At 35.8% G+C, this 19,882-nt stretch overlaps 2 protein-coding genes across 2 annotated transcripts in view; one reads left to right on the top strand and one right to left on the bottom strand.

Moving 5' to 3' along the window:
- Positions 1–19,882, bottom strand: part of LOC136823867 (ubiquitin carboxyl-terminal hydrolase 7-like) — a 39,446-nt gene that overhangs the window by 18,259 nt on the left and 1,305 nt on the right. The window contains exons 2-12 of the mRNA XM_067080023.1: positions 16,838–17,033; positions 16,051–16,217; positions 15,706–15,770; positions 15,278–15,366; positions 14,991–15,099; positions 14,531–14,619; positions 13,986–14,082; positions 13,489–13,533; positions 13,325–13,360; positions 13,037–13,077; positions 12,650–12,699 (exon numbers count right to left, since the gene is read on the bottom strand). Of these exons, the coding sequence (XP_066936124.1) occupies positions 12,650–12,699; positions 13,037–13,077; positions 13,325–13,360; positions 13,489–13,533; positions 13,986–14,082; positions 14,531–14,619; positions 14,991–15,099; positions 15,278–15,366; positions 15,706–15,770; positions 16,051–16,217; positions 16,838–17,033 (984 nt within the window). The remainder of the gene's footprint in view (positions 1–12,649; positions 12,700–13,036; positions 13,078–13,324; positions 13,361–13,488; positions 13,534–13,985; positions 14,083–14,530; positions 14,620–14,990; positions 15,100–15,277; positions 15,367–15,705; positions 15,771–16,050; positions 16,218–16,837; positions 17,034–19,882) is intronic.
- Positions 774–12,181, top strand: LOC136823809 (uncharacterized). The gene is made up of 12 exons (XM_067079981.1): positions 774–898; positions 1,670–1,878; positions 4,081–4,310; positions 4,909–5,042; positions 5,464–5,700; positions 6,302–6,539; positions 6,873–7,007; positions 8,066–8,226; positions 8,564–8,817; positions 9,434–9,797; positions 10,289–10,519; positions 11,375–12,181. Exons 1-12 carry the CDS (start codon positions 821–823, stop codon positions 11,927–11,929), a joined length of 2,826 nt encoding a protein of 941 aa, XP_066936082.1. The 5' UTR covers positions 774–820; the 3' UTR covers positions 11,930–12,181.

Raw genomic sequence — 19,882 nt, 5'->3', positions numbered from 1 at the left:
TTAAAAGTTAATTTGTAGCTCTTGTTTATTTCATAGTACTGTAAACGCTTTCTTTTGTTAGAATGTCTTAGTTTTGGATGTGCTTATTTTTTTAACAATTTTGACCCTAAAATTTAGCTAATTTTTTTTTTTTTTTTTTTTTTTTTTTAATGAAAAAAATATATTTTAAAGATTTATCTTATAATAAAATACAAAAGTATTCTTTAGGCGAAACAATAAATGGACAAACTTCAATGAATTAGAAGATTCAAATGTACGTACCCGATAGCTTCAGTTATATTAATGCCCTGTAGCTTTGGGCTATTGTTCTTTGGGGCTCTACAGCCTCTGATGCATAAAACTGTCGAGCACGTTAGAGTGAAAGATAATTTTGTCCTCAGATAGTTGAGAGTGAGGGAATACATTTCTCCACGTTTGTCAGCAAGGGCGATCGCAAGAGCTCTGACGAAAGTTTGTGCCTCTCTACCTGCTCCTCCGTTGGTAGTAAAAATCAAAGGAGTAAATGAGCCTGCTTCAACACGAATGATCCTTTGATTGTACTGACGTTTTTTCTCCTTCTCGTTCATTTCAAATGCACTAGAGAGGGTCGTCTTAGAGTACCTCTGGGCGTATGGGTTAAAAACCCTAACGTCAAAAAAAAAGAGAGTTACTGAAATGACGAAAGTTTCTTATGAATCAAGATAATTTTTAGCAAATTTGGGAAAAAACCTCTTCAATTCCTATGCGAGCTATGTTCTTAAGATAACCTTTTTTTTTCTTTCTTCAATTTCAGCCTAAATATTCTAACAAACTGGGTTGAAATAAAACTTTTTGAGAGACGATGAATGATTTGGAGGTGACGCCAACGTTGATTCATGAATTACAACAATTCGAAGAACGAAAAGCTACCTACGTCAAAGTAAATACTTTTATCATTATTTAATTTACTTCAAGACCTCGGTCAGAAAACAGGTTGCCATTCCTTTGATTAGATGCCTGGTATCTAGGGTGGTAGTTTCTTGGCCTGCTTTCCTTTTTTCGATTTTCTATTTCCCATTGTTAAATTTATTACATATGCGGGAAAATAAATCATTAACCTGAAAAAAATTATAAAATAAAGCTCTAATTTCTTGTAATACGCGTTTTATAAGAACGTCCAAAAATTTTCAGACGTTCTTAACTTTTTGAGTTTTAAGCCTAAAAATGTTCTTAAAGGTTCTTATTTTCACCATTTTGTGAGTATATTTGTGCGAATTCCTAAGAAGTTCGGTGTATTAGAGTCTGCAAAGCCTTGAATTGTTATTAGCTTGTTCTTTATATTTTGGCCATGGAAACCTTTGTTCTAATAAAGTTTGATCAAAAAACGTTTAAAAACATTGGCCAAGTGGTCTAGGGCGTAAGCATCACAAAAAAGGGGTTCAAAAATGTTCACTTTGAGAAAATGGCTATGTACTTTTATCATCTTTTCATAATCGATATATACAATCTGGAAAGGGTAAATGAATTTTTCACATTATAGAAAATTGGAATTTTAGAAAGCATTGTGCAAAGGTTTCCCCTCGACGGGTACTGCGAATTTAGTTCGAATTATGAATTATAGAAAATTCGAATAACTGAAGTTCGAATCAACGAGTGTCGGCGAGTGTACGGTAATATGTATGACGCCCATCATCGGTGTCCTTTTTTACAGAACAAAGCTGAATTAGAGAAAGACAAAGAACTATGGCGGCAAAAGAAAAACGCCCTTTACTACTTTCAACACCCGTACCTGAGACTGTTGGTACCTTGTGCCGTCACCATTCTTAATATTTATCAATTCGCTGAAGACCCGATCTCGTTGAGCGTCAAAGATTGTCACATCTCAGGCTTTGGTAACCTCTATTCATTAATCTTTACAAAGTAAGACCTTTTTTATCCTTTTTTTCGTGTTTGATAGATCGTTTGATACACTTGATAATTCTATTTGCTAGGATTATTTAAACGAGTGTTACCTTGACCTTTTAAATCTCCTGCGCTTGTATTTTCGGTACTTTCTTAGTTAAACATTTGTTTTTTGGAAACCCAATAAAGTTGAGTCTCCGTAATTCGAACCTCTACAACTCGGATGTCTACTTACTCGAACAAGTTTTATGGTCCTTTAAGTTACTAATGTCTCATTAGCTTACACCAAAAGTCTAAAATTCCAACAAATATAGGCAATCAGGGTGGCCACTCAAAAAAACAAGTCAAATCCCAGGACTTTTCAAGGACTTTTCCAGGATGTTTTTAAACTTTTCCAGGACTTTTTATCCTAAAAGAAAAGCATTTTCTTCCGGAACTGAGCTATGTATGTGAAAAATATTAACGTAAAAATGAGGTGCAAAGCTTTTTCTAACTTGCTCCAAAGCAACGAAATAGAGAATGGGCCAATTTGATTTTAACCAAGAAGACAAGAAGCCCAGAGGGCACGAAGGCCCAGCGAATAAAAATATGAACTGAACAAGACTTAAGTAACATAGAGGATTTGAACCTAAAACCAATAAAGACGATTGCAATTATTTTTATTCTGCCAATCATGTTCTAAAAGAGCCAATCAAATTTTTCACAATATGTACTGTAATGTATGTGCTTGAAATAAAACGCGTATCGCCTAGTAAATTGTTACACACTGACACCGGGTAGAATGCTAATGAAAGGCCCACTACGCTAAAGCTAGCTGGGCCAATAAAGAAGATTTGCATAGACAATCACATAGCTTTAAAAAGGTTTGAAAAGAATCTTACAAATTGTCTTACTTGTTGAGGATATTTTTAGGCGACAAAGATTTTGTAAAGTGAGAGTTAACCGTACATTACTCTTGTATTTTTGTTTTTACAGTAACCAATACGAATTTCGAATTACTTTTCGAGCGAAAAAAATTGGGTTATATGTTTTAAATTGCATTCAGCTAATTGGTCATGAGGCACACAGTTAGATTACCATTCGAAACTGCTAGATTGTCAAAAAAAAATTGCAAAACTAGATTTCAAAAAAATTACCAACTTTTAATAAGATTTAACAAAAAAGTTTTGGCGCCCCTTTCCCTTTCTCCCCCAAAAAGCCAATTTTAACAATTTTAGTGGTGCATCATCGTTTTCATCAACAGACAACAATTGGAAAATATCACTTTTTTAGAAACAGAAACATAGGATTATCTCTTTGAAACGCAACAAGATAATATTTTCGAAGATAGGACGTGATATTCTGAAAAACTTCAATGAGTGTATTTATAAAGCTGGTGTTTTATAAGTGTCTCATAGGCCAGTTTTTAGACGACAATGCTTTTGGCTTTTAGCCAAACTACTCTTGGGTACCTAATAAGTGTACCCCTCGCTAATTAATTTTTTGAAAAATTTTCCACCCATGACATTCTTATTCCACCCCACCTCCTGCTTATTAAGTTTTGGGAAAATGTTTTTGATAGTTCTCTCTTTTGCCCTAATTCTTCTGTATTAGCCTGCTTTTCCAAAGTTTTCCACCCAGGGCATTTTAATTCCAACCTCCCTGATTAGATTTTGAGATTTTTTCCAACCGCTTAATTCCAAACCCCGTCAATTGGTACCCGAGAGTATGCCATCATGTTTGACGATTTTGACAATATTTATGACTTCTGCAAACACAGATATTAGAATACAGAAAATAAAAGCAATAAATATCTGATCAGAATACAAATTCCCTCACGCTTGATTGCTTATAGAGAAAGGTTAAATTCCAGGACTAACAAGGAAAAATATTCCAGGACTTTTCCAGGACTTAAATCAATTTTCTGAATTTCCAGGACGCTTTTCCAGGACTAAAACAAAATCCAGGACTTTCAAGGACTTTCCAGGACTAGTGCCCACCCTGGGCAATAAGAAAAAAGGGGGAATCTTATTCAGTGCTCACTCACAGCAAGGTTATTCGTCTGAGACGGGGAATGGATTTTACACAGTAATTTAGATCTTATTCTTGAAACTTTGGTGAATCAAGTAGAATTTTCAGACGGAAAAGCCTCTTTATAAACTTCGCTGAGGCTGAAATCCGTCTGATAGGGAAGAACTTTTAACACTGAAAAACATGAATTTCATTCATTCAATTCTCCAGCTATCCACCGGACGGGATGTCAGCAGTGAAAGTCGGCATGTGGTTGTTTGCGGTCCTCTTTAGTATGGTGTTCGGCAAAGTAGTCGTTCATTACTGGTTTTTCTGCAAGAAGTTGAAACTGAAAATATTCACCAAAGAAGGCCAAGGATCGTGGATCGTCATCTTCTTGTTCACTTGTTGTGTGCTGTTCTTCCAGTCCACTGTTTACAACGCTTTTTTGACGTTGGCAGGTGAGTGTTGATACCTTATCGGGGAAAACTTTGTTGGGGAAAAGTGACGAAATTTTGCACAAGTGACGAATATTTTCCCCGGCCTTAATGCGTTTACCAACTACCAGCAAGTGACGAAAATTTTTCCCCGACAAAAATTTTCCCCGGCGAAGTTTTCCCCGATAAGGTATTTTATGTGGATAGCTCAGTAATTTAGGACAGCCTTTCGAATAATTTAACGGGGTCCACGGTCAGCCAGCTTGGTCATGTATGACCTGAACGAAACATTGGACGGAGCGGGGATTTAAACTGCAAAGCGCTGCGCCTAGACCACTCGACCATCGCTCCTTTTAAGTAGTTAGTGTGGATTTAGATTTCACGTACGAGAGGCCATATGATATTTCCTCGAAGAATATGACGTACCTTGAATAATTGTTGGGTACTACACACTCCCAAAGCTATATCCGCCATCTTTGCTCGGAGTGAAATTTGAAAAATAATATCCGAAGCTTTGCAGCAAGACGCTGAGGGGCTATATAAAGATTTTAGCCAAATATACTTTGGGCAGTTTAAAAGTGATAGAAGCACTCTTGCCGATTGATAAACGTTTCATCTCCAGGTTCTGAATATGATGAGTATCATTGCGATTCGAATTTGCACTTGGAGTATCGGAGCTTTATGAAAGGAGCAGCTTTGGTGACATGGGTCGGTGATTTCTTCACCGTGTGGATGGTCTTGGATACAATGTTGCAGGTAAGTAACCAAATACAGTAAACTCCCTAAGTTCGAATCTCTATTATTGGAGTCTTTTTGTAATCAACTAATGTAATGAACTAAGATTGAAACACCCACAGCTTGAAAGTGGTTCAAATTTCTGCAATTCGAATCTTTCTGCAATTCGAATCTTTATCTAATTCGAAAAAAAATCTTTGGTCCATTGAAAATAGCGTTATCGAATTAGAGACAGTCAACCATATAAGGAAAGGTCTCGATTTATTTGGTCCGACAAACAACAAATTTCACAAACCAATAATTACTGTGCTGAAAAAGGCTAAGAAAATATGTGTTAGGAATGATTGAGAAATGATAAGGATTAGTTTTTAAAAGCGAATGGATTTTTAGTCCAACATTGTCAAATTCAAATCAATATTTCACTTCTTTCGACTTCAATCAGGAGCCGAAATACACGCATTGGATGAAATGGACGCGCTCTTGGTGGACGAGGAACAACATCCGAGTCTTCCTGTTTTGGGGAATCTGTCTTTCATTCGGTATTATCATGATCACAGGAATCACAACCGACTTCATACAATGGGATCATTTTAACAAAGGTTTTCATCCCACCGATGAGCTGTCAAGGTCGTTTCTTGCATCAGCCATCTTGATTTTGGATCTGATAATTGTTATGCAGGTGAGGCAGATATTACAATGGAGTAACTCCATAACTCGAGCATGCAAAAAAACGTTAATTCGCATAGGAAATTTCGAGTTATAGAGACAGGTTTATAAGGCATTGTAAACTTATTATTCGCTTCGAGTTAGAGAGGTACACTCTCGCTCAAAGTTTTTTATGTACCGACGTCGGCCAAATCTAAGTGGCAAGGACTTTAGGCGATGGGAATGGACTTTAAACAATAAAGTAATTAATCAGAACTCCTCAAATTTTGCTAAATTTGAGGACGTAAAACCCTCGGCGAGACGAAAATCCATCTGAGACGGAAGAGCTTTGTATCCTGTATTTGAAAACAGGTTTTCCCAGAATTTTTCAGATTAAAGAAGCTTTATATTTGACCATCTGATCATTATTTTGTAAAAATATGTCATTTTGTCAACATCAGGACAATAGAATAATTGATGAGAATTGTATCTCTAAAACTGCGCTTCCCAGTGTTTGCCGCTTCACAATATTTTATCTATTTATATCAAAGGTATCTCATTCGGTACAATTAAAATATTCTTTTCCTCGTCATCTGCATCTTTTTCCACACTCATCATCTGTATTCTCTTACAAGGACTGGGATTTCCCACATTTCTCCAGCACCACCAACTTGAAGCTACCAGGGATGACATCGAAAAGCATTTCTTTTAAAATCCCACAATGCTTTGCCTTACAAAACAAGCACGTGGATATACAAGGCAAATGGTTCAATTATGGCGTCCTCTCTATTGTCATGGTGTTAGATATGTACCAATGGAAGAATCAAATCTATTATCAACCACATCTGTATGGGCAATATACTGACAGTGAAGGTAACAAACGATACAAGTTTTTTAATAAGAGCAAACTATGTCTTCGATGACCAATATATTATGAATAAGTTAAGAACATTTTAAAGACTTCGTGGACTCGATTTCATAGGAAAATGGACAAAATATACTCACAAAACGGTCAAAATAAGAACATGTTATATTATATGGACATTTTAAGGCTAAAAACATCCGAAGACTTCAAAAACTTTACAAGACCCAGAAGACTCGCGCTTAGCTTGCTTTCTTCCCAGACAACTTAGCTGAAATTAAATGTACTTTAAAATCTTCTCCTTGTAGAACTCTCAGAATTTGTCCATTTTGTTTAAAACACAGGTTCGATCTACACTATCACAGATCGCGAGTATTTGAGGACAGCCAACCAATCCACCATTACACAATGGTGGCGAAACAATACATCGGATCCAAAAACAAAAACAAAATATCTCGACTATTCTATCACGAAAAGAGGTACGTATATAACCTTATCATTGACAGTGACGAGATGTGTCGAGACCATTCTACGGGCTAGAGTTAAAACTCTTGGATGGGAAATGAAATCATTTATTTCCCGTCAAAAACGCACGCGAACCCGCGTGGTTTTCACACCCACGCCAGATTGAAAGTAAACTCCATCGCCAAATTTCGAAAATATGTGGCATGAAAACAAAGAATGGAAAACAAACATTTGGCACGTCATTCCAATTTAAAAACGGCACAAATCTTAAAGGGGAATTAACGTTTCAAATTTGTCAACAAACAAATGACAGATTCAAATAGAGCTCATTGAGACGATTTCAAATATATATGGTTTATAGGGCTTTACTCTTCTACATCCGGAATAAGAGTTGTTTGAAAATTCCCTTGTGTTGCCATGGATACGAAAAAATGTGACGTAGGGTGCGAACTGTGTTTCTATTTTTTATAAGGGAAGAGTGGTGAATGATGATTTAAAATGCAGTTTTTGAGTTTCTTTTTACCGTTACAGAATTTACTGCACCTTTAGAATACTAACTACATTCTCCTAGTTTTATGTCTTCAACGTTTTGCTATAATTAATCTAAAAATGATTCATTTCTAACGTTTTATATCTCTTTTACAGTCAAATAGAGTGTAACAGTGAGAATAGTTGGAGCACACTTTACGTCACAAAATACACATAGGGGGAGATTTTCTCCATTGTAGATTCAAAATTGTAAGAAATTAAGGATTAAATAACTCAATGAAAAACGACGCTCTCGAGTCGACACAAACTCTCTACCAACTTCATCTAAATAAAGTTTATCCGTTAGATTTTTATGGATATGGAGCAAAGAAAGATTGTTAAACCGTTTTGGCTTCATTGTTGAACGTAGCCAAGTCTTTTTTCTCTCACCCTCTCTTTCTCTCTCTCACTCTTTTTTTTTTTGCAAAAAAGTGGGGGGGCTATAGCCCCCTAGCCCCCCCGGTTTCGCCGGCCCTGACCCACTAAACCAAATTTTCTAGTTGTTAGAAGGCGGTAAAAAACGGTTTTGATATTTCATTTCAAGGAACGGCGTTTCTACCAGCCATCGTGGCTTTCTTAGCGTTCATCTACGTGACAACTAAATATGCGGAACGTGAGAGCGACCAAGAAAAGATGGTCAGACATTGGTATACCAGCAAATTCACCAAGAAACGAAAATCAAGGAAAGTTCAACCTGTTAAAAAGGTGAGTGCAAGGTTAAAGATAGGCGAAATCACTTTTAACTATGAACGCAACGGTCTTAATAAAATTTTCAGAAAAAAAGATTCCACATTCTTTGAGATTTGCTATAAATTAAGACGGGATTCGATTCTTTTTTAACACTATCAAGAGTAAACCTTTTGCCTAACAAGATAAAATATTGGTCATTTCAACAAAATATCACCAGTTTAGGAAAGAGATTGAAGCCGTCCTGTGACTGTCAAATTGTGAATTAAAAAATCAAGCCTTTGTTCAAAGAAAGTGCTTTGCATCTTCGTAGACATGAAAAATGTTCTTATAAAGTACTTTTTTCTTTTTATAGAAACGTCAAGGGGGCATAAGCGACAGTAGCAGTAGTAGCGAGAGCGAAATGGAACAAATCTCACCAGCACCTATCGGTAAAAGCAATACCGATACATTCACTTATTACTATCAACATCCGAACATTCGTTTACTCTTCATTGTTGCCAACATCTTCTTATGTTCATTGTTCATCGCTGAAGACCCTATCGCTCATAGCAACGGATTGGCTAAAGCAGACATCATTGGCAATATACAGAATCTCGTCTTTGGAGAGTGAGGACAAATCATTATTTCTTTAGAATGTCAGTTGATCAGTAACTAGCTTAAAAAAGGAAAAAGCCCCAATGGGCTATTCCAGAAATAGCTTATACCATCTATGTTGAGGAGGTGTGGTTTGGAAAATAAAAAATTCAGGGAGTCTAGTTTTTCGAGTGTAAAAATGGTCAGTAAAATGGGGTGGAAAAAATGGTATGAGGGAAAAATCCAAGTGGGTCCTGAAAAAGTGAAAAAAACCCCAAGGGGGGTCATCTTATCCAAAAAAGACCTCCTCAACAAAGGGGGTACAAACTTTTTCTGGAAAAGCCCAATGATTGTAGGCCGATCGATCGAATATTTTAGCTTTAAAGTAATTTCACTCAAACGACTACCGTAAGTAGTTCAAAACAAAAAAATCTGTATGACCAAAACTTCTTGTTTTCACTTTCAAAAAGTAGAATTCAGACCGGATTCTTCGACTATTTTATCTAAATATTGCGCGACGAAAAATGACTAATCGGTACTTTGTGGAAATATCCTAACCCTGAGAGAAAAACCTTACAACTCTCTCGTAATGAAGACCTGCCACCTAAAACAGATTTCAGATTCTTTCTTTCACTCATCTTTTCCACAGATATCCACATAAAGGCGAATATTTCATATTCAAAGCGTTCACATGGGTGTCGGGCGCTCTGTTCGGGTTGGTGGTCGGCAAAGTGTTCGTACATGGTTTCCTGTTGAACGGAATCTTCCAACTGAAATTGTTTCGACGTAACCAAGGCTCGTGGGTGGTCATGTTTCTCACAATGGTCATAATGCTCTACTGTTTTTCCATCATCTTTAACCATATCACAAAGTTGGATCCTGATGAACTGGCCAAGTTTTACATCACAAACCAGATGGGTATTAAATACAAAACGTTCATGAATGGAGTTGGTTTGACATCGTTCTTTGCGCATGTCTTGTTTTCGTTGATGGTCACTGATGCTATTTTCCAGGTAGAACTGACTTTCAGTTCATGATATTCATGACGTAATGTTTTCTTACGTAAACGCTCCGGTTTTCACCATTGGTGGCAAATTCAAAACAAGTCTCTAGCTTAAATTTCTTAAATTTGCCACTGATACTATTTTCCAGGTGAAGATCGAATGTCAATTCATGATATTCAGGATATAATGTCTATACGGAAGCACCCAAAATAACTTTAGCGTTCGCCACTAGTTTTATTGCTTTAAGTCTTTTTTGGGTGCCTCCATATAAAACTTTACGTCGTGAATATCACGAATTCTATACTCTTTGGTATGACGTTTTTGAACACTTTCTGAAAGTAATTCAAACTTTTAGCACTGAGAATGATGTATGATCAAAAGTTCTAGAGTACCTGGTATAAGAAGATCAATAAAAAACTAACGACTTTAACAAGTAAACAAGTGACCTAAGATACACTTTCATTTATTATGACAATATCCTAAATCTCTCAATTCCACAGGAAAGACATTACACTCGATGGGCGAAATTTGTGCGTAGAATTTGGAAGAAGAAATATTTCAGACTACCGGTCAGTTGGTTATTTGCTGTCAGTATCACAGTATTGGCTGTATTAGCCATTGTGTTCGATTTGTTCCAGTATAAGGGCGTGGCTTCGTATTCTACTGATGAACTGGGCAGGGCTTGTCTGGCAGCCTGTATCATCATGTTCGATATTTTGATATTGACACAGGTACAGGCTCACTTTTAAACTCATATTATTATCCATATAGCGGTCATTAAGTAAGCCATTAAAGATTCGAACGGCGGGCGGTATTGAAAGGTTCTATGACTCAAATAGTCATACCCGCGCTGAGAAAACTAAGGCGTCGTCCTTCAGAGGGCTGAAATATCATTAACCTGGTTATAGGGCGATAACGTCATTTGCGGCCCACTCGGAACTTTATTGAAGTCGTTGCATTGAAGCGATGAGACTAAACCGACGTCAGAAAAAAAACACTTTTTGGTCATTTGCGGCCCGCTCGCAAGGGTACCCAAAACTTGTTAATTCTGCCCTTGCAGTTTGATTATTAGCCCTCTGGTGCCATTTGCACCCTCCTTCGCGTCGGGCCCAAATGACACTCTCGGGCTAATAATCAAACCACGCGGGCAGAAAATAACAACAACCACCTCAAACTGAACGCTATTGTTTTAATAAATATACTCGTTATAGTATTGTTTCCTGATTTTGGTTTTTTTACCATTGAAGAAGTCCTGTTTTGTATCTGTTAGTATTTGAAGCAAATATACAATACTGAATTCATCAAATGACCTAATCCCAAACTAACTGTTTCAAAGTTAAATCCGGATGTTCTAGACTTTATCGATGGCTGCGGAACTCCCAAACATCTGGATATAAATACTCCCGTCATAAAAGGATTTTGATGGTTTACCCACATTCAGCATCAACTTTTAAAAGAGTAGCACTGGAGTTTTTTGTATAAGAAAAAACGATAACCTCTTTTGATTCGTCATTAAAAAGGATTTTCTCTCTCTAAACATGACAAACTAGTCCACGTTTATAATTTGAAACAAATCCATTTTATAGGATTGGGAATACCCACGTTTCAAAATCAACCAACGCATCAAGCTGCCCGGTCTCGATGTTTGTCAAGCCAGAGTCAAAATGTGCTTCATCGACTTCACCATCAAAGGGCGTTGGTTCACGTACAGTCTAATGGGCGTATTCTTGTTCATCGACGCCTACAACTTCAAGAACGCCCTCGTTTACAAACCGGAAAGTTATCACCAGTACGTGAACTCTGAGAAGTACATCGTCTCCTACGTCAAGAGCGAGATAGAGCTAGCAGCGTTGAATTCGACTGAATCAACATTGTTAGAAGGAGAGAAATTAAATGGAAAATTCGAAGGCTACTCCGATGATACGCGCTACGGTGTGTCATTGATTCTACCAATATTTGCATTTTTGTTTTCGTTGGTTTTCGGATTCATTCGTTCCAGAATGATGTATCAAACGGAACGGAAAATGAAGACAAGGAAAAGATTGAAGAACATTCCACGTGTTGAGGATATGAGAGTGCGACAGCGAACTGGATTCAAGTTGAAACCTATCGGTAATATTAGGCCTATCTATCACACATGAAAAAAGTGCAAAGAAACTAACAAAGCTTAACGAGAGTTACTTAAAGAACATGGTATATACACACATCTGAAAAATGGTTGCCCGGATAGAAAACATGAGAATACGACATGAAACAAGTTCAAGCTGAAGTTTTATTATTATGCATTGAAAGAATGTATTCTAATTTGCATTAGGTGCAAAAAATAAGCAAATTTGATTAAGAAACTTATTATAAGTGCTCTTTTAATTCAAACACACTATTTTAGTATGGAGCAGTTTAAAATTTTCTTCCTAGATCCGACTGAGCAACCCACCTTTTGATTGTAATTTTTAATTATGTAATTGAGGTGGTTTACTTCGATGGGCAGGTACAAGATTATTTTAAGTGGTTGTAATTAACAAAGTGTTAATTTTTGTGTTAATTTTTGTGCACAGCTTAGCTATTAATACAAATCATTATGTGCCCTCGGGTCAATCTGTAGTAATTAATTGTTATCTCATTCATAACGCCTATAATTAGTTGAAAATTTAAGTTTTCATATAGAATTTTTTATGCTTTTAAATAATGAAAGCCGATGTAAAACTTTATTAGACTAAACATTTCAGTGTCCTCTCCCCGCTTTTAAGAGAGGAGGAAATTTTTAGATTTCCAATGGGGGAACAAACCTACCAGGACACTCGCAGCAACCAATATAATTTCGCAAACATCCTAATAATATGTGAAACCATAAAAAAACATACCATCCGTCTTTCCTTTGACGTTCAGTTGGATGTCATAGAAGGGCTCCTCCCTGTTTAAGAGAAAAAAAGTGATATTAATAAGGTCATTTTTCCATGTCTGGATGCAATTGATTAGGAGCCATGTCGATTTAGAACGCCATGTTAGGAGCTCAATCAAGAATCAACACTGAGCAAGGTAAAGTTTAAACAGTTAAAAAATTTTAACTTCAAAAAAAAGCATAACTGAAAGTAAAACCTGAGATATTTTCATGATATATTTATTCTAAAGAGTAAAACAGTAATTTGTCGTCCCTTACGTAGGCTACGCCATCTCCTTTTTACGAGCGTAAAACTCCTAAGATTAAGGCCTAAAAGCCTGGAGCTGTCTATTATGTAGACTATCTATACCTTGCAGATCTGTAATCAACATTGGTACACTGTATGTATGACTGAAATGAAAAAAAGAATTTATTGTATTGATGGGTCGAATGAAAAAGTTAGGTAATGAGCAAGACTAGTTATTCATGCAATAGTCCCTGAAAACCTTCTTGTCTGACCTAGCAACATACCCAGTCAGTAGTGATGGCTATGTATGGATGTATTTGTTAGTAGCTCTAGTTAGCCTTTTCGTAATTTAGACTTAAATGACAATAATCATAAATCTTTTCGATTCAAAGTAACATAACATTAACTTACGTTCATTTTTCCTTCCAATAATTTTGGTATTGTTCCCTAAAACATGAAATTCGAAAAATATGTTCAGACAAAAAAGAAATCACTTGTTTTAAATTGAGGGAACAATGATATGATAAGAGTATAAACACGTATATGATATTGTAAACACGTGTAACCTCCTTTACCTCGACTACAGTAGATTTCATTTTCATTTCCATATTGTCAAGTAACTATAAAACAAAAAAGACACTTTAATAGTTTTAATCTATAATTTTCATTTCTCTTCTTTTTCTATTAATAAAATGTTCAATTACGCTGAACCTTCAGTGTAGTTTACACCTACCAATTCTGTTTCTAAAAACCCCACTTAAATCGTTGGATAGATTAATAAAAGCAAAAGCACAGCGAAAACCGTACATATTTTTAAGCAACTTACAGATTTTCGAAAATTAGAATAAACGTTGTCTTGTTGTAATAAACTTTGGCTATGACTTGCTTGAAAATTTCTCAAAATTACCAAATAAAAATAGTATGACAAACGCAGCCAGACATTCACAAATTCTACTAAAAAATCATATTTTGTAAAAGGTTAGTGTGTACATTAATTCTGTTTCAACCATGTCACTATAAGAAGAACCAATGTACACCATTAGTTGCTAAGTAGAAAAGGATGGAAACTCACCACTCTGCATAACTCTTGTGCATCATGTTGCATAAAACTATCCAAAGTTTCCCAGCCAAAAGATTTAGTCAACTTTTTGGTAGCTACAGATTTCTCACTGTGATAGAAGAAACAAAATTAAAATTTCTAAATCGTAAAATTGTATCTTATCTTTCATGAGTTTATTATAGATGAATGCAATAAATGTAGATCTTGTAAAAAAAGGTACACAATATTGCTTCAATGAGTAATACCAGCTCAATACATTTATCAACCTCAAAAGCCTAAGGAGACTGGGTTCGAATTTACCAGGAAGGAATGAGGTCAAAATGTCTGAAGTCGTTGCATTTACATTCTCACTTAAAGACAACAAATTTTGACGTCATTTCCTTTTAAATTCATTACAAAACCCTATAAAAGCTGACCACGCAGAAGAGGGTTGATAATTGCATTTTGGCAACATTCATAAAGCTTTCCTCAGCCAATGATTTGAGTATCTTTAAAGACAAATAGCCAATATTATTTTCAACTTCAAGAATTCAATGCTGCCCAAACAAACAACTTACTTGTGCTGAAGTTCGTAGAACACCCTTTGCAATGCTAGTGCTACACTTTTGTTTATGTCATCATTTTCGGTTGGCATGAGGTACACAGCCTGCAAATATAATAGGTAATAATTTTTAGAAATTTGAAGAACGCAGGGAGGGGTGTGGTGGATGATCACACTCCTAGAATCATAATTTTTGGATTTTATGCGTGTGATAAGGGCTTCTATTATAATATATGGTGGAACAATATTCAACAATATAGTTTGTGGACTGTAATGTACAGAGTAAACAATTTATGAATATTGCCCTTTAGGTATTACAAATATGAGAAGCGATATGAGAGCGAGTGTATTCACTTCACAGAGTAAATAACATTTAAAAAAAGAATTTTCGTTTCGTAAACAATTCCCTAATATATTGTTGGTTCTCAGGGTGACTTCCTTAAATAACAAGTGTATAGTGATCAGATTTGTTTTACCTTTCTCAGTTTATTGGTCAAATAAAGGGTCTGCAACAAGGAGTTCATATAACAGGTAGCTCCTTGGTTCTTTAGTCCAACAAAACCAGTCAACTTCTTCGAGTCCCAACTGTAGAAACAATTAAAAATTACAGTTCAATGGATTTCATGAAAAATGTCCCATGTCAAGCAAATCTAATTGGCAAACCTTGAGACTAGTTAAGCTTGGACACAGCAATAATTTATATGGCAGAATCTTAGAAAATGATTTAATAAATACAATTTATTCAAAAATTCTGAAAACTTACAAAACACCATGGGGTGCTTCTGCTTGAACAAAAGCCTCAATGGAGATGGTGTCATTCTTTATATATCCACGACCATTATCGACCAACTCCTATAAAGAAAGTGGGTAGTTGTTACAGCAAAGTTGTCAATATCATTTTTGCATTATTTATCTTCAACAAATAGACTCCTAGCCTACTCCAGTGAAAATATTCCCCAGATCACCATGGCTTTTCAATTTTCAGGTAGTCAAACTCAAAAAAAAGATCTTTCAACAACAGAAAGATTTTGGCAATCTTTATCAAATTTTGAGTTGCAAAAGCTTCTTTTATACATTGACTGGGAGAAAATATGCCTGATCGTCAAAATGAAAAAACCAAAATGTTAGCATAGCATCAATAGATAATAATACAGAATAATAATAAAAACTGGTAAAGAAGAAATGGCTTACACTCCATGGTACAAACGAACTGTATCCCCAATCATTTTCCTTTGCAAAAAACACATGGGAGATTTCTAAAAATAATGCAGAAACATAACCTTCACGTTTGCTGTAGTTTTAAAATTTTTAGTTTAAAATTGTTTGAGTGCCTGTTGCTACTCTTTTTACCCCCAGTGGGGCCTTTTTACCCCCAGTTGGGTCTTTTTACCCCTTGTGGTATAGGAAAATAATTTATTTTTAATTCAAAATTTTTTTTTTCACTCAAATTGAAAGAGCATTTACAGGGACAATGGAACATTTTGTAGGGATCCTAGATGTAAAGAATAAAAGTAATGAGGAAATGAAAAAGATTACTTCTTGTAAAATCGTCTCCTTTGTGGTTTTTGAGAGTGATTCTAGCATGAGCTTGACAAGACCAAGATGTTCCCTCGCCTTCTGGATCACATTGAACAAAAATACCAGCAGACTTGACACGTTCATTGTTTGAATTTGTGTTATATCTAGGCATCAACATGATTCTCCTGTATAAATTGGATTTGGAAAAAATAGTTTTCAAAAAATATTCAAACAAAGGTATTTTTTCACCCAAGACTTCAATCTTTCTAAATTTTCACAGAATTATAGACTACATTGAAATTTGACTACTCCTTCCAAATGAAACTCCTACCTAGATAAAGTTATCCCTTTCTGAACATTCTAACCCACCCCACCCTTATCTAAAAGATCAGAAAACCTGTTGCCCTCAAGATTCTGCCCACAAGGATTGAACTTTCAATTCAATTCAATGTGTAGCTAATTGGTTTGTGTTTACAAAGTCTTTATTGCTTTTCAAAACTCTTTTTGTTCATATAATATCTGTAAGTACGAAAACTACAATACTCAAAACAGATACAGAGCATATTATATGACAAGTAGATTGACTTTCGAACTTGAAACGATGCATAACCCAAAAAGTTAGACTAGAATACAGACCGATTAATCCTCTTCCACTCCCCCTTATTATGAGTGATAGGATTAAATCTCGAACATCACTTGCTTTGTATTCAAAGAAAGTAGTTTTAATAAAATCTGCTGGGAGTAATCACCATGGAAATAATTTCAAAACGAGGCAACATAATTTATGAAAAGGTCCATTTCTTACCAAGGGAGATTCCGAATGGTTACAGATTCGCTCAATGCTGTTTCCTTGACTTTGCTCACATTCTTGATCTCAAATTTGATGACACCCTCAGCTCGACAATGGTTTGTTATGTCATCCATCTCAACATCTTTATCCTCGTTTTCTGTTGCTATCTTTTCTGGTGAATCTTTTTTCTCCGCTTTTGGTTCAGTCTCGACTAAAATAATAATTATATGAAGGAATTATCTGAATGAAAAAGATACCCTATTCCTACCTAATTTAACATTAACGGGTTCTGTGATATGAGCGAGGGAACTATGTTGGCTTCTTCTCCTAAAAATTTCAGAAAAAAAAATGGAACAAATTCCTGTAAATCAATGAAAATTGAAAAAAACTGGTTTTGACTGTTTCTGATCCTAAAAAAGTGCTATTTTTTGGTAAACCTATGCTATTCATGTTTGGATTTCTAGAAAGCTTACCCATTCATTGTCGTCAATTTATTTTTCACTTGAAAGTAATTGCTTGATGGAATCAAAAGATACAGTCAAATCTTGTATGGTCATTTTTCAAAAAAATTCCAATAAAATCAATTTTGCATTTCCTGTTTTTACTCTACGCAAACGAGCGTGCCCTAGATGTCTTTCCAGACCCTGTCTGCCATTTTGATTTCTTGTTTGATTTATATTTGCAGATAAATCATGTGAAACTGCAATCTTAAAAATACACTGTCCAATCAGGCCATATTTTAGAAAGGAAGGGCAGCGTCCGTTGGTAACCAAAAGGGGCACCGCTTTTCCGCTAAAAAGGCTGTTTTTACCAAAATTAAGAAGGGGCAACGTCTGATGACCGGACGCAGAAAGGGCATAAAAATGGCCTGCTGAGAAAATGCACCCTTGAAAATGCAGAGATTTTTTTAATGATCGATGCACCAAACATTGAAAACGTGCGAAAACCGTAATGTTGGTCTGGGAATTCAAGCATTAAACTTTTTCCAAAGTCTAGCTTATGATATTTTTGCTGCTTGTTTAACGCTTGGCGTAGGTAACGCGTCTGCAGGGAGATTTCTCCCTCAGTCTGATAGGCCAGATTTTGTGCATATCACTTAGCAGTACTTTTGCGCCCATTCAGGCCCATTTTGATAATTTCTATGCGCATGTATAATTTAAGGAAAAAGCTGACTCTGCAGAAAAACGAAAACAAATAAAAATGAAAATATAAATTCATTTAGAAACAAAATGGCTATTGGCTGGAAGTCTAAATGCACGCGGCTGATGTTTTGATGTGATTTTTAGGTAGTTTTGAAAGTCTTGTGAAAGAGTTTTTATGGTAAGTTGATTATAGTTCAGAAAGTCTGTCAACAAGGGTTCACACACAAACTGTTTATAACATTCTGTGTCAGAATAATCTACATGCACCAAGCTCTATAATTTTAGAACTTTGTGAGGTAAGGAGGCATTTTTTGTTTTTTTTCTAAAATTATGATCTTAAAGTGGATTCCCAGACTGCCGTAATGTCAGAGCATAATACCTTTCTAGAAATAAGTATCGTTTTGAAAAAGATACAGTAGTCCAGGCGTAGTTAATTGATATAATCGATAATCTTGAGTAATCGATAAAATAATCGATAAGTAATCGATGGATTAGATATCGATTAACCGATAGAATCGATAGGTAATCGATACTCAAGATTTTTTCAAAGCTCGATTATTTATCGATCAATTTTGTCATCGATTGTTTATCGATTATAGATCGATTATACTTCGATTAAATTAGTATCGATTAAAAATTGATCGGCTATCGATCACAGCTTTTGATCGATTACATATCGATCAAAAATTGATTAATCATTGATCAAATAGTTAAGCGATCAACTTTCGATTCGCGATCGATTATTTATCAGATTTTAGGGAGTGGTACTTTAATTGGATTAACTTTTGCCTTCGCGAGATTAAATTTCTCGATTTCTCGATTTCTCGATTTTTCGCCATTTGGGATGTACTTTTGAATTGAATCCAATCCCCTGGTAGCATAATGCCTAGAAAAGCTACTGGCGTAGAAAGGGCCGGTAATGTAGTCAATAGAATAGTTGGTCACGAACGATATATAATCGATAAAGATACGTGATCGAAGATAAGTAAATAATTTATAAGTAATCAATGCATAAACGATAAGTAATCGATGATTGTTAACAATCGATACATGACTGATAAGTAATCGATAGGTTGTATGTAGTCGATATGTGATCGATAAGTAATCGCTAGCTTGGAAATAATCGATCGCTGATCGATACTCAAGATTTTTTGAAGGTCTGATTACCTATTGATTGTATCGGTTAATCGATATCTAATCCATCGATTACTTATTGATTATTTATCGATTACTCAAGATTATCTATTACATCGATTAACTACGCCCTGGAGTAGTGTTGTTTTAAAAGATTTTTAAAAGTTCAAGCAAGGGCAGGGAAAAAGGAAACATTTGGTTTGACATCAACAACAAAAGTTGTGTGACTATACTTCTGGAGTTGCTAACAATAGAGGCTCAAAAATACAAGAAAATTAAACAATAGACCTTTTCGCCAGATTTCGCTATATGCACAGACCGCGCAGAGCAATTTTTTTCCCCGATAATTTTTCCTATCCACCTCTGTGATTCAGGGGGTATTGGGTCAGGGTCAGGGTTGCTAGTAACGGCTTGTCACTGTGCCGGGTGCATACTCGGCGCCTTGGGCCCCGCAGGGTTGCTAGTAACGGCTCGAATTTCAGTCAGGTTTAAAAAAGGGGTACTTTTACCCATATTATAATAACATTACCCCCGTCTTTTGTCAGTTTGGTATAATGTGTTATGAATTGCGTGATATTGTTGTGCGGCGATGGCTCAATGGATAGAGCGCTGGTTTCCGAATCTGAAGGTCTTTCTTTGGTGGTGGTTCGAATCCCACTCGGTGCGAAAATTAGATTGGTCGAAATTGATGGAAAAATGATTGACAGGTATGAAAACTCAGTCAGAAATGAGAAACTAAGTCTCAGAAAGTAGAATAAACAGGTAAGGTGAAAGATAGGAAAGG

Source organism: Clytia hemisphaerica, unplaced genomic scaffold, assembly GCF_902728285.1.
Source record: "Clytia hemisphaerica strain Z4C2 unplaced genomic scaffold, Clytia hemisphaerica genome assembly, whole genome shotgun sequence".
Lineage (NCBI taxonomy): Eukaryota > Metazoa > Cnidaria > Hydrozoa > Leptothecata > Clytiidae > Clytia > Clytia hemisphaerica.
This window is presented reverse-complemented; position numbering and strand designations above follow the sequence as displayed.